We start from the raw sequence: 26,370 nt of genomic DNA, 5'->3' as shown, positions 1-26,370 counted from the left end.
TGTTGAAATTCACCTCAATGCATTGTACACACAGCTTGAATATTGTAGTCCTTCAGCTGCAGTTGAGGAAGTAGATGAAAGTTTCTGCTAAAATAAATCTTACTCTAAAAGATGCCACCAGACTCCTTCTCCATCACACCTTTCTTCCTTTCTCTTTCTATCATTTATCTAACTTCAGTCTTGTGTTGGGAAAAAGTGATCACATTAGTCAGTCAAATCCAGAAAGTGTTACAGACTTCAAGTAAATCCATTGGAATCAATGGGAATTGTTTTAGTCACTAACTAGATTGGAAAATCTGTATAGATTTGCCTTCCTCATTTAGTTTTTGGCTTTATCCATCTTTTGAAAATAAATTTTGGGGAAACTATTTTTAGTTGTTGATAATTTGCATTCCCAAAATCTTTTAGCTGACTTTATTCTCTGGAGTATTCTGCTGGCTGTATTGCAAAAAAAGTAACTTGAGGAAGTTGTCTTATAATATGTCTGATCCAAACAGCTGATCATGTCTGACTAGCAACTGCTATCTGGAATCCAAACTGCAGATATTTCACATTACACGCTCCTTTAAAAAAACATGTGGAGATAAGACTTCAACCTATAAATTTTTCATGAGAATCATGTGCTTTACTGCTGAGCCATGGTTTCACTTACAGAACCTTGAAAATGTTCCTTACCCAAGAATTGTGTTGTATCTACTTTGACGTGCCAGATCCCTTATTGCTGATGTTTGCATCCGGATCCAACAGGATGCTGTTGCCTGGATGGCATTGCCTTTGAAAGCTTCAAAGCCCCGAGATCGCCACATCTTAATTAAAAAGTAGATTGTAGTAAATTATGTGAAGTATCCTGCTGAGACATTGTTGTCTATTTAGATCATATGGTTAGGAGTAAAGAGCCAGCATGTAGTTGTGGTTTGAGTGTTGAACTGGGAATCTGGGAGACCAGGGTTTGAATCCCTGCCAAGCCATAGAAACCTGTTGGAAAGTCACATTCTCTCAGCCTCAGAAGAAGGCAGAAGCAAACCTCCACTGCACTAATCTTATAAGACTAACCTGCGATAGGTTTGCTGTAAGTTAGAAACAACTTGAATACCCACAACAACAATAGGCTAGATATAGTATAAGGCAGCTTCCTCTACAGGATTCAGGTTGAATGAGATGGGGATCTAGAACATGCAGGTTATTCTTATTCTTATTATTATTCTTCTTGTTGTTGTTGTTGTTGTTATTGTATGACACAGCATACAGAATAGATATGCTGGATTTCGTATCACAAAATCACAAGTCAAACACTTCCCAAGTGTCTAGGACTGTGTGATGTATTTTCGGATGATGCGTGCAGATCCCAGTAGGGTGGCTTTTTGCAGTTGGCAGATCATAATTTTGTCAATGCCTATTGTTTCCAAATGCCGGCTGAGATCTTTTGCACGGCACCCTATTATTATTATTATTATTATTATTATTATTATTATTATTATTATTATTATTGTGAAGTAGTGAGTTAAACCCTTGTGCTGGCAGGACTGCTGACTTAAAGTCAACGGTTCAAATCCGGGAAGCGGGGTGAATTCACGTCTGTCTGCTCCACCTTCTCATGCAGAGACATGAGAGAAACCTCCCATAGGACGGCAAAACATCAAACACCCAGGCGTCCCCTGGGCAACATCCTTTCAGACGGCCAATTCTCTCACACTAGAAGTGACTTGCAGTTTCTCAAGTTGCTCCTGACATGAAAAAAATATGATGTTTATTTATAATAACTATGTATTAAATATCATTAAACATTGTATTATACACAATATTGTAACTACAATTTGTCATACAGTGAATGCAACAGTCATTTGTAACCATTTATCTGAAATTTATATTCGTTTATTGTGTATAATACAATGTTTAATGATATTTAATACATTGTTATTATTCCATTTAGTGGACACTTGTTAGTTCAAGTCCTTGGGAACCCATTTTTTCTTATAGATGTTTATTTATACCCCACTATTTCTCTCCACAAGTAGACTCAAAGTGGTTGAATGAATTGAGGATCTAGAGGGCATGGGTTAAATGAGATGGACATCTATAATGTGGAGATTGAGGTGAGGATCTACAGCAGTGGTTCTCAACTTGTAGGTCCCCAGATGTTTTGCCCTTCAATTCCCAGAAATCCTAACAGCTGGTAAAGTGGCTGGGGTTTCTGGAAGTTGTAGGCCAAAAAACTGGGGACCCACAGGTTGAGAATTACTGATCGACTGCATGCAGAAAATGCTATGTTCAAATCATGACATGCAGTTCAAATGGCATGAGGATCTTCAGTGTGCAAACTGAATGAGATGGGGATCTAAAGCATCTCATTCAATGGAATGAGGTAGTGCTCTACGTCGTGGAGGTTGATTGAGTTAGGGATTTACAGCATAGAGGTTGAGTGAGAGGGGTATCTACAGCAGTGAGACTGAATGAAAGGAGGATCAATGGGATACATGCTGAATGGAATGGGGATCAACTGCATGCAGGTTGAATGAGACTGGATCCACAGTATGCAGGTTAAATGAGATGGGAACTTATAGTATGTGGCTGAATGAGATGCAAGGTGCAAGTAGAGTGAGATGGAGACCTACAGCGTGCTGGTTGATTAAGACGAAAGTGTCAGTTGAAAGGTTGCCATAGTTGGAAAAGAGGGCCAACAACCGGTTGTTCCCAGTCCAGACTCTCACCAATTCTAGTCCTCTGTGGCTTCCAAAATCTGATGAAGTTAGGGATGTTCATGGTGGTATGGAGGTTATTTCCCTATCAGTCTTGATGGATTATTGGAACCAGTCTTGATTTGGGGGCAGTGTCACGGTTCCATTTACATGTATCATTTCTTTCCAGTTCAATGCTTCTGTTGCTGCACCAAGTAAACTTTTAAAAATTATCTTATTTTATTAATTATTTTAATATGTTGTTGTTGTTTTTCTTAATGTATCCAAAGTTATAATATCTAGGATTCCAGCAATTATCAAATATAATTAGTGTTTGGGAAGCAAGAGTACATTTTTGAAGGCCTTTTTAAGATGATTTTCTTCCACTATTTTATTTCTTAAAGCAAAAGATTTCAAAATGATGCACACTGGATGAGGGAGGCAAAGGGAATGAAGTTGCTTCTATATTCTATTGCAGTCTGTAGGATGCACTGAAAATATGCCATCTGTGCTTCTATTTTGGGCTTTGATGTTCCTTGGAGAAGATTTGTCAGAAAGTCTTGTTTTGTATGCATCGTGTATCTCTTGATTTGTAGGCAGGTGAATCGTAAGACATCCAGATGATATATTTACCTTGTAGTCACGCTGCCTTAATCACAGAACATTATATAGGTTGGTTGTCATTTTGTGCCTTCAAGGCGTTTCTGACTTACGGTGACCTGAAGATGAACCTGTGGCAGGGTTTTCTTGGCAGGATTTGTTCAGAGGGGGGTTGCCATTGCCACCCTCTAAGGCTGAGAGATTGTGAGCACAGGCATATAACCCAGAATATCAAAGAAGATAATCCACAATATCTGCTTTGAACTGGAATATCCGAGTCCACACTGGCAGATAATCCAGTTCAATGTTGATTTATACAGCTGTGTGGAAGGGACCAGTGACTTGTCCAAGATCATCCAGTGGGTTTTTATGGCCAATTGGGAATTTGAACCCAATGTCATAGCCACCCAGTGTCATAGCCAGTGTCACCCAGTGCCATAGCCAAAATCTCAGATCACTACATCATGCTAGTTGCCTAGGGTACAAGCAATATTGTCTTGAATATCATCAGTGTTAACAATGTTATCATCTGTTCGTAAATTTGTTAAATTGATTCTATTGTATGGTCAGTCCTCCATACTCACTGGTCTTAGGGGTGCAGGATCCCTGAAAAAGTGGAAAATTTGGTAGAAAACCTATCTAGATATCTCTAGGTTCTCCAGCATGAGAATCGCACTGGAGGGTCTACACATGCCTAGGCAAGCGTTCTCTCTAGAGTTTCTAGAAAAGGGGTCCCCAAACTTTTTAAGTGGAGGGCCGGTTCATGGCCACTCAGACTGTTGAGGGGCCGAATTATCATTTGAAAAAAAAATACAAAGAAATTCCTATGCACACTGCACATGTCTTATTTGTAGTGCAACCCCCCCCCCCAACAACAACAATTATTTATTTATTTATTTATTTATTTATTTACTACATTTATACCCCACCCTCTCTCACCCCGAAGAGCAGCTTACAAGTTGTATGTACATACAATATATTATATTACTAGCATAGCATTATATATTACTACTAGCTGTGCCCGGCCACGCGTTGCTGTGGCGAAGTATGGTGGTATGGGAAATAAAGTATTGAGGAATTGGTGGTAGTTAAGGTCAAGGGTAAAGGTTTTCCCCAGACATTAAGTTCAGTCGTGTCTTACTCTGGAGGTTGGTGCTCATCTCCATTTCTAAGCCGAAGAGCCGGCGTTGTCCGTAGACTCCTCCAAGGTCATGTGGGATGACTGCATGGAGCGGCGTTACCTTCCCGCCGGAGCAGTACCTATTGATGCACTCACATTTGCATGTTTTCGAACTTCTGGGTTGGTAGAAGCTGGGGCTAACAGTGGGGGCTCTCTACGCTCCCCCAATTTAAACCTGTGGCCTTTCGGTCCAGAAGTTCAGCAGCTCAGCGCTTTAACACGCTGCGCCATCAGGGGATATTATTTCCTAAAGGTTGTGAATATACAATATTTCTGATTGGTTTTTTTTGTTTGTTAGAGGCAAGTATGAATGCTGCAATTAGGAAAAATGATTAGGATGTAATGGCCTTGCAGCTTTAAAGCCTGGCTGTTTCCTCCCTGAGTGAATTTTTTGTTGGGAGGTGTTAGCTGGCCCTGATTGTTTCCTGTCTGGAATTTCCTTGTTTTCAGAATGGTGTTGTTTGCGATATTTTATGTGCTTCTACTGTCTGTAGCCCTGAGAAAACAGAGGATTTGCCAGACTTTGATGATGGGAATACTTTGTTGGGAGGTGTTAGCTGGCCCTGATTGTTTCCTGTGTGGAATTCCCCTGTTTATTTACTGTCCTGGTTTTAGAGATTATATTGTTCTGCATTATTCTATCCCAGTAATTATTTCATATTAAAGAAGAATCTCACTTATCCAACATTCGCTTATACAATGTTCTGGATTATCCAACACAGTCTGCCTTTTCATAATCAATGTTTTTGTAGTCAGTGTTTTAAATTCATTGTGATATTTTAGTGGTAAATTTGTAAATACAGTACAGTAGAGTCTCACTTATCCAACATAAACGGGCCGGCAGAACGTTGGATAAGCGAATATGTTGGATAATGAGGAATTAAGGATAACCCTATTAAACATCAAATTAAGTTATGATTTTACAAATTAAGCACCAAAACATCATGTTAGACAACAAATTTGTCAGAAAAAGTAGTTCAGTACACAGTAATGCTATATAGTAATTACTGTATTTATGAATTTAGCACCAAAATATCACGATATATTGAAAGCATTGACTACAAAAATGCGTTGGATAATCCAGAACGTTGGATAAGCGAGTGTTGGATAAGTGAGACTCTACTGTAAATACTACATAGCATTACTGCGCATGGAACTACTTTTTCTGTCAAATTTGTTGTATAATATGATGTTTTGGTGCTTAATTTGTATAACGATTACCTAATTTGATGTTTAATTGGCTTTTCCTGAATCCCTTCTTATTATCCAACATATTCACTTATCCTGCCGGCCTGTTTACGTTGGATAAGTGAGACTCTGCTGTATATTTCTAATCTTATATTATCTGCTCAGAAGTGGATTATATGAGGCTCCTTCTTCACAGCTGTATAAAATGCACACTGAAGTGGATTATATGGTAGTGTGGAGTCAAGATAATCCAGTGCAAAGCAGATAATATAAGATTATAAATGGGTTATATAGCTGTGTGGAAGGGCCTTGAGTCTACACTGCCATATAATCCAGTGCAAATTAGATAATCTGTGGAAGAAGTCTAAGTGAGGCCTCAATCGCCCTGTCCCCTAACTGAAACCTGGCTGTCCCTTGGTTGCTAGGCAACCAAGTGGGCAGAGATTAGCCCTCTAAACTGGCAGCAATTGGATAAAAAAAATTATTGCTCTCTCTCTAATTAGGACTTTATTTTTCTTTTCTTTTTGTTGTATCAACCTTGAGGCGTGGATGATGGGTTGTGTTGTCAAATTTTGAGGTTGGGGGGGCCTGTACTTTTGTTGTTTTGTGAATCGCCGTGATGCCATCACTCTTTTATATATATAGATATAGCATTAGCATTATATATTGCTATATTGTACTATACCACTGTACTGTAATATTATTAGTAATATTACATTTAATATATAATATGCAATTAACACACTGAGCTTCCGGTGGCTCAGTGTGTTAAAGTACTGAGCTGCTGAACTTGCAGACCAAAAGGTCCCAGGTTCAAATCCACGGAGCGGAGTGAGTGCCCACTGTTAAGCTCCAGCTTCTGCCAACCTAGCAATTCGAAATGTGAGTAGATCAATAGGTACCGCTCTGGCGGGAAGGTAACGGTGTTCCATGCAGTCATGCCAGCCACATGACCTTGGAGGTGTCTACGGACAATACCGGCTCTTCGGCTTAGAAATGGAGATGAGCACCAACCCCCAGAGTTAGACATGACTGGACTTAACTTCAGGGGAAACCTTTACCTTTACCTTTACCTATGCAATTAATATTATTATATTACACAATATTATTTTATTGTATTATTATTATTAGCCACCCTGAGTCCCCTATTGGGTGAGAAGGGAGGGGTAGAAATACTGTAATAAATAAATAAATAAATTTTATATTGTATTGCATTATAAGATTATTATCAATATTATATGTATACACAATATATTATATTATTAGGATTGCACAGTATTAGTAAATTAAAGAACAATACAATATTTAAAAATAAAAATAATTTTAACCAACATACTGTGTAAACCTATCAGGATTTCAATGGGAAGTGTGGGCCTGCTTCCGGCCAATGAGATAGTCAAGCTAAGTAGGATTGTTGTTGTTGTGTCTTCAAGTCATTTTGGACCTTGGGCGAGCCTAAGTCTAAAACTGAGGGCGGGGGCCAGGTCAGTGACCTTGGAGGGCCGCATCCGGCCCCCGGGCCTTAGTTTGGGGACCCCTGTTTTAGAACTTGCAGTACTGGACCTTCCACAGATAAATAACCCCCACTTGCCTAGTTTCCAACAGACCTCACAACCTCTGAGGATGCCTGCCACAGATGTGGAAAAATGCTTCTGGGACATGGCCACACAGCCCAGAAAACTCACAGCAACCCAGTGGTTCCAGCCTTGAAAGCCTTCGACATCATATTGTTACTCATTTTTTATCATCATTTACTTCTTCCTCCTCCACCACCTAATCATAGAAAATAAGTAAATGAAAAGTTAGCTATCAAACCTCTTCTGAAGACAATCCAGATAGCTGGGTAAATTTCCTGTCTTTGGACTATAGCTCCTAGAATCCCAAAGCACCATAGTTACTAACTGTGCTCATTGAGGAATTCTTGCCCCAAGAATTCCCCAATTAAATAATAATAAAATATATCTCAACGCTGGCAACTTTTCTAGCAGCATCTTTCCCATCCCATGCTGATTCCTTTTAGAGATACCAGATGCTTTGCATGTGAACCAGGTACCCTCCCTGTTGAGTTGCACTTCCTCTCCGAATCTTGATGGCTCAGCTCCTGTATTGAGTTGTGTATCCATTGCTTTTTAATAGAAAAGAACATAGCTCTGCCCTAAAAACCTAAATTCCAACTGACAGTAAAACTGATTCTGCATAAAGTCAACAAGCTTAATCTTTTAAAAGAAAAAACCTATCCAAGAAATGGGTGATAAAGATGAATTATGCAAACTCAGAGGTGAGCCACATATGTGTAGATATAACTTCAAGTCCCATGTCAACTTCCAGTGACCCCATGAATTTCATAGGATTTTCTTAGGCAAGAAGTGGTCGTGCCAGTTCCTTCTTCTGAAATATAGAAAGCAACACCTGATATTCATTGGCAGTCTCGTATCCAAATTCTAACCAGGGCTGACCCTGCTTAGCTTCCAAGATCATAGAATCATAGAATAGTAGAGTTGGAAGAGACCTCATGGGCCATCCAGTCAAACCCCCTGCCAAGAAGCAGGAAATCGCATTCAAAGGTGGCTGAGATCTTTTGGCACGACACCCAATGTGCCGATCACCACCAGGACCACCTGCACTGGTTTCTGCTAGTCTTTGAAGTTCAATCTTGAGGTCCTGATAGCGGCTGAGTTTTTCCTGTTGTTTTTCATCAATGCGACTGTCACCTGGGATGGCGACATCAATGATCCAAACCTTTTTCTTTTCCACAACTGTGATGTCTGGTGTGTTGTGTTCCAGAACTTTGTCAGTCTGGATTCGGAAGTCCCACAGTATCTTTGCGTGCTCATTTTCCAATACTTCTGCAGGTTTGTGATCCCACCAGTTCTTTGCTGCATAAGTTCCAATGAATCATTTGGGCCACATGGTTGTGCCTCTGTTTGTAGTCTGTCTGTGCGATTTTCTTAAAGCAGCTGAGGATATGACAGTGGTTTCATCAGGTTCCTTGCACAGTCTGCATTTTGGGTCATCAGCTGATTTTTCTATCTTGGCCTTAATTGCATTTGTTCTGATGGCTTGCTCCTGGGCTGCAAGGATCAGGCCTTCTGTCTCCTTCTTCAGGGTCCCAAAGGGGACTCAAAGCAGCTGTTGTTGCTTCTAAAATGCTGTGTTGGAGGGCTGATTTGGGAGGAGAAGTCAATCTTTTTCTCAATTAAGTGTACTTTTAAATTTGTTAAGTTGTTCATATTATTCTTAAAATAGCAAGTAATAACTAACACATTACAAGAGCAAATAAGAACTTAATTATGAAAGCATTACTTTTGGATTGTTGGTAATATTCTGGCCACAGTTCTCACTGTCTCCAGGTAGGGTGACCACTCAGCAGTGTTACGGTCTCAAACACACTCTTAAGAAGAAAGGGAAAATGAAATCTAAGACTCTCAGGGGAAAGCGGGCTTCTATAACCATTACCAAAGGACTGGGCTCTTCAAGCACTTTGACTCAGTGAAAGGCACAATTCAGTAGCCGTTTTTCCATAGGAACCCTGTATTGCATTTCAATGGGTGGTTGGCTTTCTATCCTCGGAGGCAGAAAAAGATCCCAACAATCCATGCTTTGTTTACTAAGTGACTTACGCAGACTACAGGCGTTCTTTTTTTTCCAATTTAGCTTCCCCCCTCCTTTATTATTTTTTAAAAAGCGTAATAGTGCATGAACACTGCTCCAGACACTGTAGGCTATTGTGTGATGATGGCAACATGAAATGGACCCTCTTGCGGGTGGGGTGGGGGGAATGCTCACAAATGGACAGAATATAGGCCACCTTTCTCCATGGCTGGCAGAGAATACATAGCTGTGTGTGAGCTCACACATGTGATTGTGTATGTGTGTGTGTGAGAGAGATTTGGCTGGAGATGTTTGAATGTTATGGGCCCCATCATTTCATCTTGTTTTTCTACCCTTCACATGCTGATTTTAGATTCAAATACTGGATTGCTTAGAATCAGCTGCAAATCTAACTCGAGCGCGTAATGTGCGTGTGTGTGAAAATATCTGATTTGTAAAAGATTTCCCCCTTGTAAATAAATTCTGGAAGGGTGGCTGTGCTTGTTGTTTACACTAAATGCACAAAAAGTATTCCATCGTCCTTAACATATTAACAAATTTATAGAAACAACCTTTTGCAGACTATAGACTGCTTTATACAAGATACGCAATGTGTTGTGCTTCAGTGGCAGATTTCTATATGAGTTCCTTAGGGAAGATGCTAATTGTAGCCCACTCTTTCCAAATGTAGCATCCACCAGAGGTAGTAAAGTGTATTTTCACCAATCCAATAGATAATAAGGAAATTTTGAAAGCTATAAATCTACACATCTAGACGGCACTCGGTTGGGAAAAGCTGATAATAGTCCCCTTGTTTGTCTTTGTGAAAGCAAGACATAGCCTCGATTATGTGTCTCTTCCCCAGGCCCCTCCCATATAGCTGTATAAAATCCACATTGAACTGGATTATCTGGCAGTGTGGACTCAGATAATCCAGGTCAAAGCAGATATTGTGGATTATCTGCCTTGATATTCTGAGTTATATGTCCACGTGGAAGGGCCTCCAGTTTTATCACATCCTATTATGTCCTGTATCCAATGCACTCATACCCAGTAGGATGTTTGGAAAGGTTTGGATACATTTGCAGGCAGTCTGTATTTTCTGGGAAACCCAACTACAGTAGACTCTCACTTATCCAACATAAACTGGCTGGCAGAACATTGGATAAGTGAAAATGTTGGATAATAAGGAGGGATTAAGGAAAAGCCTATTAATCCTTAAATTACATTATGATTTTACAAATTAAGCACCAAAAACATCATGTTTTACAACAAATTGACAGAAAAAGCAGTCCAAAGGACGGTAATGTTATATAGTAATTACTGTATTTATGAATTTAGCACCAAAATATCGCAATATATTGCAAACATTGACTTAAAAACTAACAAATTGACTACAAATAAAGACAGAATTGCATAGAATTAACTTACAGTAGCAACATTGTCGGAAATTAAATCCATATAAAGTTCAATCCTTGCTGCCTAGAGAAACAGCTGTGGATTGGAGCGGGAGGCAGATTGCGTTGGATAATCCAGAACGTTGGATAAGCGAATGTTGGATAACTGAGACTCTACTGTATGTAATGATGTCAACCATGTAAAGTGCCTGGTTTCACAACTAGGGAGCCCATATGCATTTCTTAGTGGACCTGAATACTTCCTCTTTTAATATCAGCACTGGGGAATCTCACGTCCTGCCAGTCAACCAGCTTCAAGATTGGCGGCTTGTGCTTGCTGCAGGGCTTCTAAGGAGGAGGACCTGCTGCCAGGCACATAAAAGGATGGCCCATTTCTGCCCCTCCATAGAGGCCAAAAGGGATCTTCTGGTAAGCCAAGAACTCTGTCACGTGTGCACTGTATCCTAAAGGCATCAGATCCCAACCAGTTCTAGAAGCTAAGCAGGGTGAGCCCTGATTAATACTTCATTATGAGGCTGCCAACAAATAAAAGGCAATGTCAGGAGGAATTGATGAAACCTCCTCCAAGTATTTGTTGCCTAAGAAAACCCTATGACATTTGTGGGATCTTCATAAGTAAACCAGTGACTTGAAGGAACACACGCATCATATGCAACTTTATGTCCCAAGAACTTTCTTTTAAGGTTTCTGCAAGAGGAGCTGATAGAATTTTTTAAAAATCAGAGCTAAGGGTAAAGTAAAAGTAAAGGTTTTCCCCTGACGTTAAGTCCAGTCATGTCTGACTCTGGGAGTTGGTGCTCATCTCCATTTCTAAGCCGAAGAGCCAGCGCCGTCCGTAGACACCTCCAAGGTCATGTAGCCAGCATGATTGCATGGAACGCCGTTACCTTCCCGTCGGAGCGGTACCTATTGATCTACTCACATTTACATGATTTCGGACTACTAGGTTGGCAGGAGCTGGAGCGAACAGCGGGCGTTCAATTTGCTCCTGGGATTTGAACCTGGGACCTTTCGTCTGCAAGTTCAGCAGCTTAGCGCTTTAACGCACTTTGCACACCATAATATGAATTGGAAGTGGCAATGATTCTTCGGAAAATAAGGGTTTTCAGAAGTCTTGGGGTTTTTCCACACAGCTATTTAACCCAGAATATCGAGGCAGAGAATCCCACAATATCTGTTTTGAACTGAGTTATCTGAGTCCACACTGCTATATATTCCATTTCAAAGCAGATAATGTGGGGTTTTATTCAGCTGTGTGGAAGGAGCCTGAATGACAAACTAGACCATCCAGTAGGGTTGCCAGAGTGAAAACTGAAGAGGGCTCCTCTCCCTTTAAAGTTGGTGTAGAAGAGGAAACCCTTAACCTCCACCAAGTTGAGGGCTTACTGTGTATTCGATCAGGAGAGATAAGGAACTAATTTCTTCAATTACTTCTTTAAGAGAGGCTATGAGAATTCCCCTCTCCCGCATATCATGCAGTTCTGCAAGAGCAAAGAGTGACTTTAGATTAGCTAAATTACCTCCTTCTTTTCTTGTTCTTCCAGCGCTTCCACCTCTCATTCAGAGCACTCAACCCATACAAGATCTGCTTCAGACTCTATCTCCACCTCTACAGAAAACTTTTCTCCGGATTTAAGGGTAAGTCCTGGCTCCAACGGATATTCTACACCAGAGCTGTGGGTCATGAACTGTATTGTGTTGCATTTTAAGTGTGGGAGAAACATGTTTCAATGTCCTCTGTATAATATTTCTATGAACACACATATATATGGAAAGCCTTGAAGCAAAGACTAAACCAAGTACTTTTAATATTTATTTCTGGGAAAACATTTGTGTTTGCAGCTCTCCTGTAATAGAAAATGTATCGAAAGTTGAATAGCCATCTGTTAGGAGTGCTTTGATTGTGTATTCCTGCATGGCTGGAGGTTGGAGTGGATGGCCCTTGGGGTCTCTTCCAACTAGATGCAAATCATTTGAATTCAGTTTGCAGCAATTGAACTTAACTGAAGACATAGGGGGAAATGGAAAGAGGAGAGAAAAACCAGAGCATTTTAAAAACAGCTGGAGAAGTGGGACAGTAAAGGATTACTTGAGACTGTCCATGTCAAAGCAAAACAGTTGGAGGGTATATATGTAATTTCATTCATTTTTCAATGCCACCGTAAATGCGTACCTCTCCACCAGAGTTAATGCAAGGCTTTTATGGTGGGCTGACCATAAAGATAAGCTTGAAGCAGTTGATCAAATGCAGAGCTTGTCTTTAAAACCTGGAAAACAGCATCAAGAGCTGTTTTGAACTGGAAGTAGGATTTTTATAGGCAATTTCCCAGTGCATGGTACAGATTGCTGAACTAGGTGGCATTTTAGACTGATTCAGCATAGCTTTATTTATGTTCTTCTCTAGGTGCAGTAGGTGCGGCACAATTCCAAACACATTAACCTTGTAGAAAGATTGCTATGTTTGCTTACTCCCAGATCAGTAAAGAAATGTAGCCTTTGTCATCCCATTGCTTAGTTTAACACTTTGTTTTAAAAAGTGGCTGTAATTAATTAACCTTTAGAGCTAAACTTTTCAGAGAACAAAGTTATTTAAAAGAAAAAAAGACTGCAAAATTCTCTGGCACCTACACAGACACTGGAGATCATGCGGAATCTGAAGGATTTCTAAGTATTCTACTGGATTTTCTAGTTGACCAGGACAGTGTTTCTTCTTGTGAGATTTTTGGATTTTATTTTGCTTCATTATTCACATGGCTATCCTTTAATATGTTTGGCACTTACTCGGAATTGTTATTATATGCCTTCAGAATGTTTCCAACATACAATGATCCTAAGGTAAACCTATCATTGGACTTTATTGGTAAAATTTCTTCAGAGGAAATTAGCCACTGCCTTCTTAGAAAACAGAAGATGAAAACACACGGTAGGGTTGCCAGAGTGAAACTAGCTCCTGTCAAGATTGTGTAGATAGGACGTGGAAAGGACTCTTGTCCCTTTAAAAGATGAAGAGAAGAGGAACTTTCAGGAAGCATTGCTTGTTACCTGGTTCCATGACAAGCAATATCTGTTAATTGGGTTTTTATATCGGGATATGATGTTTTAACTGATTATGTATTGTGGTTGGATATATTTGTATGAATTTTATATGTTGTACGCATCTTTAAATCCCACCCACGGGGAAAAAGTAGGACAGAAATGAATAAATAATAGTAATAATAACAACAATAATAATATCTGTTGAAACACCCTCTTATTTATTATTTATTTATTTACAGTATTTATATTCTTACCGAAATATATTTATATTCCCGAAAGGGACTCAGGGCGGATCACAATGTACATATACATGGCAAACATTCAATGCCATTAGACATACAGTATATAGAAAGAGGCTATTAACATTACCAGTTTCCGACTTCATGAGGGAGCTGCTTCTTCATCATCCACTGTGACACTGAGTCCTTGGTAGAGTACTTCCTCATTCTTCCGCATGCACACTCTGGACATTTTTATGGTGACATAAATTAGTTAAATTAGCCACCCCGCATAAGTGGTCCCTAAATTTTCCTACTTGACAGATGCAAACATCTTTTGGGTTGCTTAGGTAAACAACGAGCTAGGCTAATGGTTGGGCACTCAATCTGACCCGGGCTGGTTTCGAACTCATGAACTCTCGGTCAGTAGTCATTTATTGCAGCTGGCTACTAAACAGTTGCACCACAACCCGGCCCCTCTTCTACAGAACCATCAAATGCAAAGGACCCCAATCAGTTTTCACTCTGATAGCCCTAAGACCCAGTAAAGATTATTTTTTTTCACAATGCATTGTGTGGCCCAATAGGACATCACATCAATTTGGGCATGTTGAAACAAGTCAAACTGGCAGATACAACATGAAAAATGGCCCCCTGCTCCCTATACAGTTTTCCAATCCGTATTGTAGAATATGAGACTATTGGGTGTTTTGCTATAATTTTGTTAACATCACAGTGTCTTGAATGTTTTCCCCCAAAGATTGCACAATCCACAGTCACTGCAATGTCCCTTTTTTGGTCTCTTTTTCCACCCCATTGTCTCCTGATCCAGGAAAATTGTGCTTATCCCAGCAAAGATCCATTTTAAATGCTGCCCTTCCCTTCTCCTTCTATTTATAGCACTTGCCTCATAGACCTGTCAAAGCCCAAGTTACAATATATTGATTTAGTGTAAATTAGATCAGAGAAAGCCAGACTCGGTCAATCCTCTGTCTCTGAGACAAGGAAGAAGGAAGCTGCCTCCAGTGAGTTCATGTTTCAGAGAGGCGAGGAAAAAAGTGATCTTAATACCATAATATTAAAGGTCCCTGGCTGTTGGTGTGGTCTCTCCAACTATAGCCAAAAGTATTTACGATTTGTCGCTTTGTGGGTGAGGTGAGGAACAGAAAGCTTAAGAGAGTAACCCTGTGGCCTTGGTATGTCCTTTTGAGAAAGAGGTGATCTATTATCCTTTCACGGGGCTCTGCATCGACCTGGAAACTTGCTACAACCTTTTTGCAGGTAAGGGATTTTCTCCTGCTGCTTTAGTCAAAAGAAAAGGAACTTGAGCTGTTTTTAACAAGCTTGTTAAGGTTCTAAAGAAAAAAATTATTTGTTCATTTATGTATTTACTTGATTTATATTCCTGCTTTTTCTCTCAAACATTATACGGTAATGACTTTACCCAATATCTGCAAGACTTTTATAGTTTTTAAATATTACTATTTTTAGCTCCGATGTCTTTGCTGAATTTTGAAGACATACTACTGTTATATTGTACTTGGTAGCCCTCATAAAAATAATGTTTGTAACTGAAATACATCCCTGGATGATGCAACCAGAACATGTTATTTTAGCAAAGTGGCAAAGAAATTGTTAGAAATCATGTACTATGTGTGTTTATGTATGTATGTATGTATGTATGTGTGTGTGTGTTTGTTCTGTTGTCTTTAATTGCCATCATGTTGGCTTTGAGTTACAGTGACCCTGTGTCTTAAGCTATACACACTAGGGGAGAAGGATCAGTGCAATTTTGCAATTTTTTCCTGATACCTTTCTCATTCATATTTACTAGGGGCTAAAACCAACTACTTCACAGATTCAGCACTTACATTTAATTTCCTGGTAGGTAAAAGTAAAGGTTTTCCCCTGACATTAAGTCTAGTCGTGTCTGACTCTGTTTCTAAGCCAAAGAGCCAGCGTTGTCAGTAGACAACTCCAAGGTCATGTGGCTGGCATGACTGGGTGGAGCACCATTACCTTCCTGCCAGAGCAGTACCTATTGATCTACTCACATTTGCATGTTTTTGAACTGCTAGGTTGGCAGAAGCTGGGGCTAACAGCGGAAGCTCATCCCACTCCCCAGATTCAAACCACCGACCTTCCGGTCAGCAAGTTCAGCAGCTCAGTGGTTTAACCCGCTGTGCAACTGGGTGCTCCTAATTTCTTAGTATCCAGCAATTTATTTTGAATGAAGTATTTATTTCTGGACGTCATAGGCAAAGTATGATATTTAAATCATGGCACCATGCTGCTTTTGACAGAGAGGGCACTGCTGAATTGAGTTCATGGAGGGCATATATAGTCCACCAATGACATTTTCCTTACCATTGATATAGGCAGGGGGAGAGAACTGGCTCAAATCTATATAAAATTGGGGCTTGTTTTTCCAAGAGTCTCAGAGGGCCCTATATCCCAGGATCCAATCCCAGGTTTTCTGCTTTAAATTGGATTATATGAGTCCACACTGCGAGATAATCTGGGATAAACAGAAAATTTGGGATCAGATCCTGGGATATAAGACCTATCTGGAAGGGCCCTAATAAAGAGCTCTAATCAAGAAGAATGAATTGGTGCAGGAAAGCATGTGAGATGACATGATTCATTAGAAAAGACAATAATACTTAGAAGGCGATAGGAAAAGAGGAAGGCCACAATCCCAATGGATAGAGACAATCAAAGAAGCCATTGCCCTGAATCTGCAAGATCTGAGTAAGGCTACTGAGGAGAGGTGACTTGGAGGTCTCTTATTCATGAGTCACCATAAGTTAAAGGTCAACTAGGCAATAAGGACCTCATCAGACAGGGTGTTTTTCTTCCTCTTAGCACGCTGTTGGGATGGGTTTGGGAAAGAGCCCATCATATGGTGCAGACTACTTCTGATGGGTCTCCATTGGGCTCCATCCCAGCTCCATCCTGATGATGTGCTAAAAGGAAGCCCTGAGGATATGAGTGACTACCCATATTCCCATTGAAGAAGTTGGGGACAGCGTGGGAGGAAGCCAGGGACACGTTGTGGGATAGCAGACCATGACCAACCATGGTAAGGGGATTAAGGTTGGTGCTGCCCCATGGTTTCCCCCACTGTCCTCTGGCTTCTGGACCTCCATGTAATGAGGTCTTTAGTGGAATGCATAGTTAGGACTACTACAAATCAGCAATAGGGACTAAACCATTGCCTGGAATGTTGTTTGGTTGTATCAAGGATGCAACGGGGAAGAGAAGAGCAGTATTTTCACATCCTATCTCTTCAGAGGTCAACATGTATTGTGGGCTGTGGTGCAGGCTGGTTAGCTGGTTAGCAGTCAGCTGCAATAAATCACTCTGACCAAAAGGTCATGAGTTCGAGGCCAGCACTTATCAGGGTGAGTACACGAAAATTAAAAATAAAATATAGCCCCTGCTAGTTGCTGACATAAGCAACCCGATAGTTGCATCTATCAAGTAGGAAATTTAGGTACCACTTATATGTGGGGAGGCTAATTTATGACACCATAAAAATCGTCCAGCTGCCATTGGAATGAGGAAGTTACCATCGCAGTGGATGATGAAGCTGCTCCCTCTGTGGCCGGAATCAAGCATACCCTTGGGAAGCTGGAAGCTGGAGAAGGTTTAAATTGCCTCTGTGTCTGTCTCTGTCTCTGTTCTATGTTATATGGCATTGAATGTTTGCCTTATATGTGTACAATGTGATCCGTCCTAAGTCCCCTTCACGGTGAGAAGGGCGGAATATAAATACTGTAAATAAATAAAAATAAATAAAATAAACACTCCATAATTCATAGATGAAAATCTGGACCCATGGGTGAGCCACAGCAAAAGAGTGTGGCCAGATAACATGAGACAATGATTTGATGAGGAAAAACAACAAAAACTACTAATTTAGGCAGAGGAATCCTGGAATGTATTAATCAAATTTAGGGAAAGCAGGTTTCTGCCTCCTCCTCATTCTACTTCTGAGTGAATTTAATGTGAACTACTTTTGCACTTGGAATTCAGTTTGTAGTGACTAAGCTGAGGATGAAGGGAGAAAGTGGGAGGAGAAAGAAACTGGGACATTTTAAAGGCAACTGAGAAAGTGAAACATTGAAGAATCCACTGGGACTTTTCTTGCCAAATCATGGCTGTTGGAGTTGATTTGCTCAGCACCTTGGATAGATCCAGAAAAGTTCATACTAAAACCTGAGTGGATTTACTGTCACATAGCTAAGGAAACTACCAGCTGCCCCTACCCCATATTTACTCTGTTCACACTTTTAAACAGAAGATTAAGGGAGTAATCTTCAATTGTACAAGAGGATGGTCGAAAGCCCTTTGAAAACACTGGAGGTCCTGGCCCACCAGTAAAGAAAGGAGTTTCCAATGGAATAATGCAAATGCAGTTGGAGATCTCATAGTCTGCCTGCTGAAAATCACATCAGTGTCCTTGCTCCTCCAGTGGCATCCCATCAGTGGTGGGCAGAAAATCAGACAGAGTATTTCATTCCCTTCATCATAGAGCCATACCCTGTATCAGTTCAATTCCTTCCCATTTAAGCCACACTGAACTCAGTTATTTGATATAGGTGTGGGTGTATCAAGTCTGATTGCCAGTTTTGTGCAGAAATGCAGAAGGAAAGACAGAAGGAAAGGAAGGACAAGCATGCAAACAAACAATACCAACAGTTGTCAGAAGTCTACTTTGGTTCTAGTAACAGAGTAGGGCTTATAATTAAATAGTCCAGAAACTCCTGCAGTCTATTGAAAGCATGAGTATCTAAGAAAAGCATTGAACTCTTTTGGGAATCCACACAGATCAAAGGCAAAAACAACTTTTAAAAATGTGTTGTCGAAGGCTTTCATGGCCAGGATCACAGGGTTGTTGTATGTCTTTCGGGCTGTGTGGCCATGTTCCAGAAGTATTCTCTCCTGATGTTTCATCCACATCTATGGCAGGCATCCTCAGAGGTTGTGAGGCATGGATAAACTAGGCAAGGAAGGTAAATATATATCTGTGAAGAGTCCAGGGTGTGACAAGAGTCCTTAGTCAGTTGGAAGCCAGCGTTAATGTTGCAATTAATCTCCCTAATTAGCATTGGAAAGGTTTGTCTCTTGCCCTGGGGGGGGGGGGGCATCCTTTGTTCAGAGTCATTAGCCGTCCTTGGGGCTCCTCTGCCCTCAGAGTGTTGCTTCCCATCTACTGTTCAGATTTTTGAGTTTTTTAATACTGGTAGCCAGATTTTGTTCACTTTCATGGTTTCCTCCTTTCTGTTGAAGTTGTCCACATGCTTGTGGATTTCAATGGCTTCTCTGTGTAGTCTGATATGATAGTTGTTGGAGTGGTCCAGCATTTCTGTGTTCTCAAATAATATACTTTTAAAAATTGTGTCAGTACAGCTGGCACAAGAGTTTAACCCATTGCACCACTTTGCGGCTACATGTGGCCCCAGGACCAGATTGACAATATGTGACTTCAGCCCATGTGCCCATTCATTTTGAGTGCCTTGCAAGGAGAAGACCAATGGTGCCTTATTTATACTGTCTTCTCTCTTCTGCAGAATCTTAGGGATCATAAACATCTTTTCAAGGGACGTGCTCTTAGGTTTTAAACGAAGGCTGAAAGGAGGGGAGAAATCCAAGGAAATCAGGCAGGGACTATTTGCTCAGCTCAACCATATCAGACAAAGTGTGGCGAATGTACTAAAGCAGATAAAAGGCATCACGCTAATCCTTGTATCTGAGAAATCTGTGGAACAAAGGTCGTATTTTTTTTTCTAACATCAGCTGCATCTTCTTTAGGAAAATGTTTGCCAAATGGAAAAATTTCAGTTGTATAATTGAAGGGAGCAAAAATAGATAGCCTGTTGGTTAATTCTAGTTCTCCATCTATCTATCTAGACATGTGTAAATTCTCATAATAATTATTTTACAAAATCAGAAAAGAAATAATGTCACTCCCTTGAAATTGTTTATCATCTGGAGCACAAACCCTGGCAAAAAAAAAAAAAGCAGAAACCCCATTAAGATGCAATACTTTATCAGCTTCTATTATCTAATGGCATGGTGTGAGATTGTCCTTTGTGTCCAGGTCTTTTTAAGGAGATTGAAATAGTGTGAGATAATCTGCACAATCTGATTGGCTGGCTAGCTTGCCGCGTATCACTGCTCCAGAGTTTTTCCATAGACATCGCTGTAAAACAACCCCATCTGCTTGTGGTGTTTCTACTTTGTGCCCCCACCCCCACTATATTTTCACTCATGAAACCCCAAAGATTAAGATGTGTGGCTTTTCTGTTGGATTAGTGATTCTTTTCCCCTCGGCTTCAATTGATCTAACTTGAGTTATTCACCACATCTGTTTATATAATCCCCAGGGAAACTACACTCCCTTCACTGTAATACAGCAAGGTTTTGGTTAGTGCATTCGTTTTGAGGTTTTCATTGCCTTCCTGCTGAGAAATTCATTTAGGAAATTGGGTAAATCCTTTGTGTGAATCATAAAATGGGATGGTCCAGTTTGGGAGCAAAATCAGATTGCAGTCTTAAACTAAAACAGTTCTAGTGATTGGTAGAGGCTGGACATGTTTCCACGATCTTGTGAAAAGTCCAAAACGAAATACAGCCAGATTTCCACTTTTTCTGCAATTAGGGCACAGTATCCTCGTGAAAGTGAAAAACCACAAATAAATTTTAAAATGAACTATCAAAGTAGCTTGTGTTAAGTGTGTGGTTTCTGTCTTAGGTCCTCCGAGAATCTAATAAATTGGCCGAAATGGAAGAGCCCCCTTTGCTACCAGGAGAAAACATAAAGGACATGGGTATGTGCAGAGATTTCTCTTTTCCAGAATGAATAATTCTGAGTTGTAGAGATGGCTGGTGGTTTACCTGCCAGTGGGGTGGTGAATCTGCCCCAGATTATCATCTGAGGCTTCAAGAAGCTGCCCTTTTGTGTAATTTGGTGATTGATATTAGCATCTCAGACCCTCCAACATTTCACAGATAAAAACTGGGATGTGTATTGCAAAACCAGATCAGATTTACCTCCCTAGTGCCGATGGTGTACAAGGTGGGGATCATTCTGCTTGATTTGCAAAGAAATTACATAGAAGAGGCTTCCTCAACCTAACATTCTCCAGATGTGTTGGTCTTAAAGGTTTTAAGACACATCCCCCACCCTGCAATTACCATGATGGCTGAGAAAAATTATTTCAAAGCACTTCATCAAATCTGTTTTTGAAATCATTAAACTTCCAGTGAATCTACACTGTACAATTAATGCAGTTTGATACCACTTTAATTCCTCTGGCTCAGTGCTGTGTGATCCTGACATTTGTAGTTTCATGTGACACCAGAACTCTTTGTAAGAGAAGGCTAAAAAACTTGTAAAACTATAACTTCATGATTCTATAAGCATTCAGCCATACCGGTTAAAGTGGTGTCAAACTGTAGTGTAAATGAACTCTTCATGCCTATTTTTAACCTGATGTCTAAAGAAATCAATCATTATTCTTTATTCACTGTTCACCTCACTGCTGTCCTCACTTAGTAAAGGGATTTAAGATTGTCATAGAATCAGACAGCTGTAATGTTGGCAGGGTTCCCAAGGATCATCTAGTCCAACTTTCTGCCAAGGCCAGAAAATCCACAGCTAAAGTGTGCCTTTTCCATAACCATTATATTTGTCTCATATCAGAAGGATTTCAAGCCTCATATAAGTAGTCCCAATTATAATCATTTATAATGTGTTACCATTTTCTTTTCTAGCAAAAGATGTTACTCATATCTGCCCATTTACTGGTGCTATTAGAGGAACCCTGACAGTCACAAATTACAGACTATATTTTAAAAGCATGGAAAGGGTAAGACATAATTTATTTTTTCTTTCCTCCTCCTTTCTCTGTTTTTGTTGTCATTTTGTGCCTTGTGGTGATTTCTGATTAGTAGCTACCCTAAAGCAAACCTATCACAGTGTTTTCTTGGCAAAGGTTTGCCATTGCATTCTTCACTCAGTAGGCTTCCATGGCAGAATGGGAATTTTAACTTTGGTCTTTTAGAGTCTAAGGGCCCTCCTACACAGACAATTAATCCAAATCAGAATGGGGATAATAGAGATCTGATTTGCACCAAAGTGCCTACACAGACACCATACAATGCAACTGCAAGCTGCAAAGGAATCCACACAGAGCCACCGGATCTCTATAATCCACATTCTGATTTGCTTTCACTGCTGGGCGGGGGGACATTCATTTACCTTCCATCTGGACTATGCAACCGGTTTCTTATTCTGACTGCTCCAGCTTGAGCCCTATTTACATTTGCACTCTGTATTTAGCATTTGGTTCCTTCCCATGCTTGGTTTATGCACAGGAGGGATGCAGTGAATTTTATGGCTGGATTTAGGATTTCTGGTGGGGGTATTTTTTTAAAAAAATCACACAGTTCCTAATAAAGTGATCACAAGAATCGACATTTCCAGCAAGGCTGGTATATTAAATAAATAAATAAATGCACTTCTGCTGCAGAACTACCCATACATCATGTGGACTGCTTGTAGTGGAATCAAGGTGGGTTCATTTTATTTGGCCCATGTAGACATGACCCTACTTAATCACTGAAACCATGCAAGCTCTCTTTCTTACCTATTATTTCAAGTTCCTGTTGGGGAGGGACCCATAGCTCAGAGCACATGCAGAAGAACCAAAATTCAAATTATTTGAAGTAAAAGGGTTGCCTGTAGTGATTATGAGGAAGTACCTATGCTTCAGAAAATCTTGAGAAGATGGTTTACTGGATTACAACTCCTAAAATCTCTCACTTGGCTGGGAGATTCTAATTCACAAATTGGTATGCCTGAGATGCTGAAGAGTCACACTCAGAATACACAGCACTAGAGTAGATGAATCAATGATCAGACTTGGTACAGTATTGCTTCTTATGTTCATGCATAGCTAGTTATTGCACAACTAACCATGTCTAAAGTCTTGAGTTCTTGGCTATGCCAAGCTCTGTACAATGCAGTAGTAGGCCTTTCTTTTAGACTTTTCATTAATAAACTATTCTCTTCTCTAGGACCCTCCTTTTGTTCTCGATGCACCCCTAGGAGTGATCAACAGAGTTGAGAAAATTGGAGGAGCATCTAGCCGTGGGGAAAATTCATATGGTTTGGAGATTGTGTGCAAGGTAAAGTGGTCTAAACTTGGTGAAATGATGTAGCAAGAGTGATCTGCAATAGTGGTCTAAATTATATTACAGTATAACCCCATTCCCATGGTTTCCCCTACTCACATCTGGAAAAAAAGTCATCTCTTTTATTTTCTAGGTTCAGCAGATGATTCTGTTGGAAGTTACCATACAGTTACACAGGTATAGCTAGAAAATTCCTACTCAGGATACTACTTTAGGAATTTTCTAGGTGCTCCAGGGTGACTCTATGGTAACTACTGGTAGAAGTTGTTCATTTCAATAGGGTTCGCTATTATCCAGGGGCCGTACTGTACTAAAATTAATTGATATATGTACATTCTTCTTCATTGGCTTGATAGTAGAACTCAAACCACCATTACAGAAGTCAGGCATGATGAATGGTCTCTTCTGTGTTAATGGAACAGTAAATGCAACCATCATGTAGAGTTTTTTTAGACAAAACCTAACAATTTTCATTCAAAACATTAATGTGTATTTCTGCACGGAGTAATTTCCTGAAATATTTCAGTGATGTGAGGAGAAAACCGTGGGTAGTATTTGTCCTTACTATGCAAGGATGAAATAGTCAAATATTTATATCATTATTTATGGCAGATGGGCAACATTCCCTTGGCAGATAAATCAGTATTGTGTTGTGCCAATTTTACAGCAAGCCTGAGTTTTACCCAATGTTTTGCAGGATGTCCGGAACCTACGTTTTGCACATAGGCCTGAGGGGCGCACAAGAAGAGCCATATTTGAGAACTTGACAAAATATGCATTTCCAGTGTCAAACCATTTAGTAAGTCTTTTCTGCTATTCTTAATATTACATAGTATTGCAAGTTATAGATTTTTTAAATTGTAGGATGGAAGTCAGGTGCTAGCAACAGCATTTAAACTCAAAGTTAGTTGTGATGACTCCATCATGTTAGAATTCTCAATCAGAGCATTCAAGTGCCTATCAAACTACAAATCCATGTACAGTAGAGTCTCACTTATCCAAGCCTCACTTATCCAAGTTTCTGGATTATCCAAGCCATTTTTGTAGTCAATGTTTTCAATATATCGTGATATTTTGGTGCTAAATTCGTAAATACAGTAATTGCCACATAACATTACTGCGTATTGAACTGCTTTTTCTGTCAAATTTGTTGTAAAACATGATGTTTTGGTGCTTAATTTGTAAAATCATAACCTAATTTGATGTTTAATAGGCTTTTCCTTAATTTGATGTTTAATAGGCTTTTCTTTATTATCCAAGATATTTGCTTATCCAAGCTTCTGCCGGCCCATTTAGCTTGGATAAGTGAGACTGTACTGTATTTGCAAAAACTAGGCTATGTTTAGGCTTTTTTTATGTCCTTCAGTGCCATTGTATGGTATGCTTCCACCCATAAAGCCATGCTAGAGGGCCAAGAAATGATAGACAAGTTTTCTCTGTAGGCTTTTTTCTAGATCCTCTAGTGCAATTCTATAGTATACTTCCACCCAAACATGATCACAGTTATGTAGGAGGGCCAAGTCATGAGAGAGAGGTTTTATCTATAATTTTCTAGGTCTCCAGTGCAATTCTGTAATGCATTTCTATCAGAAGATCACATGGAGTTGTGCAGGAGAACCTAGAAATGCTAGAGAAGTATATTCAATAGGCATTTTATAGGTCCTCCTATGCAATTCTATGATATGCATAAGGTTTGCTGTTGTCTTTGGAATGTAGGACCCAAGATATAGGAGTCAGACTGCATTCCAGTTGTGTATACGGCCTCCCTAGGCTTTGTACATTGGCAAGGCATTTAGAATCCTTTGTGAGAGAGTTCAGAGAAGTGAACTACAGCTCTCCAGCAGAAGATTCAAAGTACCACACTAAATTACACATCTCATGAGTCCGTAAAATGGAACCATGACATCTTAAGTGGAATCAAACTACTATCTCTGCATAGTGTTGTTATACTTTGAGAGATAAAACAACAGTCAGTTCTGTACTGTTCCATTCTTAGAGAAAGCAGGTTGGAGAAGGATTGAATATTTAAATGCTTTACCACATATGTATTGGGTCAGCCCTTCCTCTGACAAGTACATATTTCAAAAGAACAACATCTGTGCTAGAGCAAACAGCTCCAACTACTCATGTGGATTTTCTGCTCTTCTTCAATGTAAAAAACAGAATATAGGGTTGTGTGTTTTTGGTGCTGTATGGCCATGTTCAAGAAGTATTCTCTTCTGATGTTTCGCCCACATCTATGGCAGGCATCCTCAGAGGTTGTAAGGTACATTGACAACACATTAAAGAGAATATACTTTGCCAAAAGCTAGTGTTCAGAAATGTTAGTGTTATATTATTATTATTATTATTAACTTCATTTCTATCCCGCTCTTCTCACCCCGTAGGGGACTCAGAGCGGCATACAATATACATTTAGGCAAAAATTCAATGCCTCATTATACAAAGAAAATAAAAAAACATAAAATAATAGAAACAATAAACATATAAACACAATTTAAAACCATTGATATATTAAAACTTAAAACAGCATCTAGATACACCCTACTAGCCCCCCTCCCCCTCCCCCTCCCCCTCCCCCTCCCCCTCCCCCTCCCCCTCCCCCTCCCCCTCCCCCTCCCTCCCCATCATGATCTTAAGGTATTCTTTGGCTGTCTTGGATGGTGCTGGGTGCATTATAGTCAATGCATTAATGTTGAGCTATTAAAAATTAACTCACGAATGTAAACACCGAGATACCTTTAAAGTAATTTGTTAACATTTTAAAACATTAATCAAATATAATTATATTATTAAATAAGCATAACTATATTATTATTGACACAACGATATTGTATGACACAGCAAACCAGATAGATATGCTGGATTCCGTATATATTGTGAGATTTCTTAGATGTTTGATAGCCGAGATTTGTTTTTTGTGTTTGTTGACAGAGGGATCATGGTAATAATGAAAAGCAGAGGCAATAATGAGTCTCTCTGGAAAATTCCTCTTCTGATGTTGACAAGTCCATAGCTTTCATTTCCAACAAACAGTTCAGTTTTCCAGTGCTCCATCATGTTTTCAATAAAAGTGCCAACGTTTTTACTAATCCCGATGGCGTCCAGGCACTTGATGATCCAGCTGTTTGGGAGTGAGTCAAAGGCCTTTTTGCAGACAATCCACATCATGTGAAGATTAGCTTTTTGGCTTTTACAGTTCTCCAGAATCATTTTGTCAATTCATAACTGGTCTTTTGTGCCCCTGCTTTTCCGTTTGT

General features: G+C 39.9%; 1 protein-coding gene across 2 annotated transcripts in view; it reads left to right on the top strand.

The window, feature by feature from the left end:
- mtmr2 (myotubularin related protein 2) overlaps positions 1-26,370 on the top strand; it is a 51,542-nt gene that overhangs the window by 4,616 nt on the left and 20,556 nt on the right. For both annotated transcript variants that reach the window (XR_010004047.1, XM_062974562.1), the window contains exons 2-6: positions 12,197-12,290; positions 20,667-20,742; positions 21,689-21,783; positions 22,994-23,104; positions 23,808-23,909. Coding sequence is in view for 1 of the 2 variants with exons in the window: in XM_062974562.1 (XP_062830632.1) it covers positions 12,197-12,290; positions 20,667-20,742; positions 21,689-21,783; positions 22,994-23,104; positions 23,808-23,909 (478 nt within the window). In the remaining variant the exon portion in view is untranslated. The remainder of the gene's footprint in view (positions 1-12,196; positions 12,291-20,666; positions 20,743-21,688; positions 21,784-22,993; positions 23,105-23,807; positions 23,910-26,370) is intronic.

Source organism: Anolis carolinensis, chromosome 3 (assembly GCF_035594765.1).
Source record: "Anolis carolinensis isolate JA03-04 chromosome 3, rAnoCar3.1.pri, whole genome shotgun sequence".
In the NCBI taxonomy this organism is placed as follows: domain Eukaryota; kingdom Metazoa; phylum Chordata; class Lepidosauria; order Squamata; family Dactyloidae; genus Anolis; species Anolis carolinensis.
This window is presented reverse-complemented; position numbering and strand designations above follow the sequence as displayed.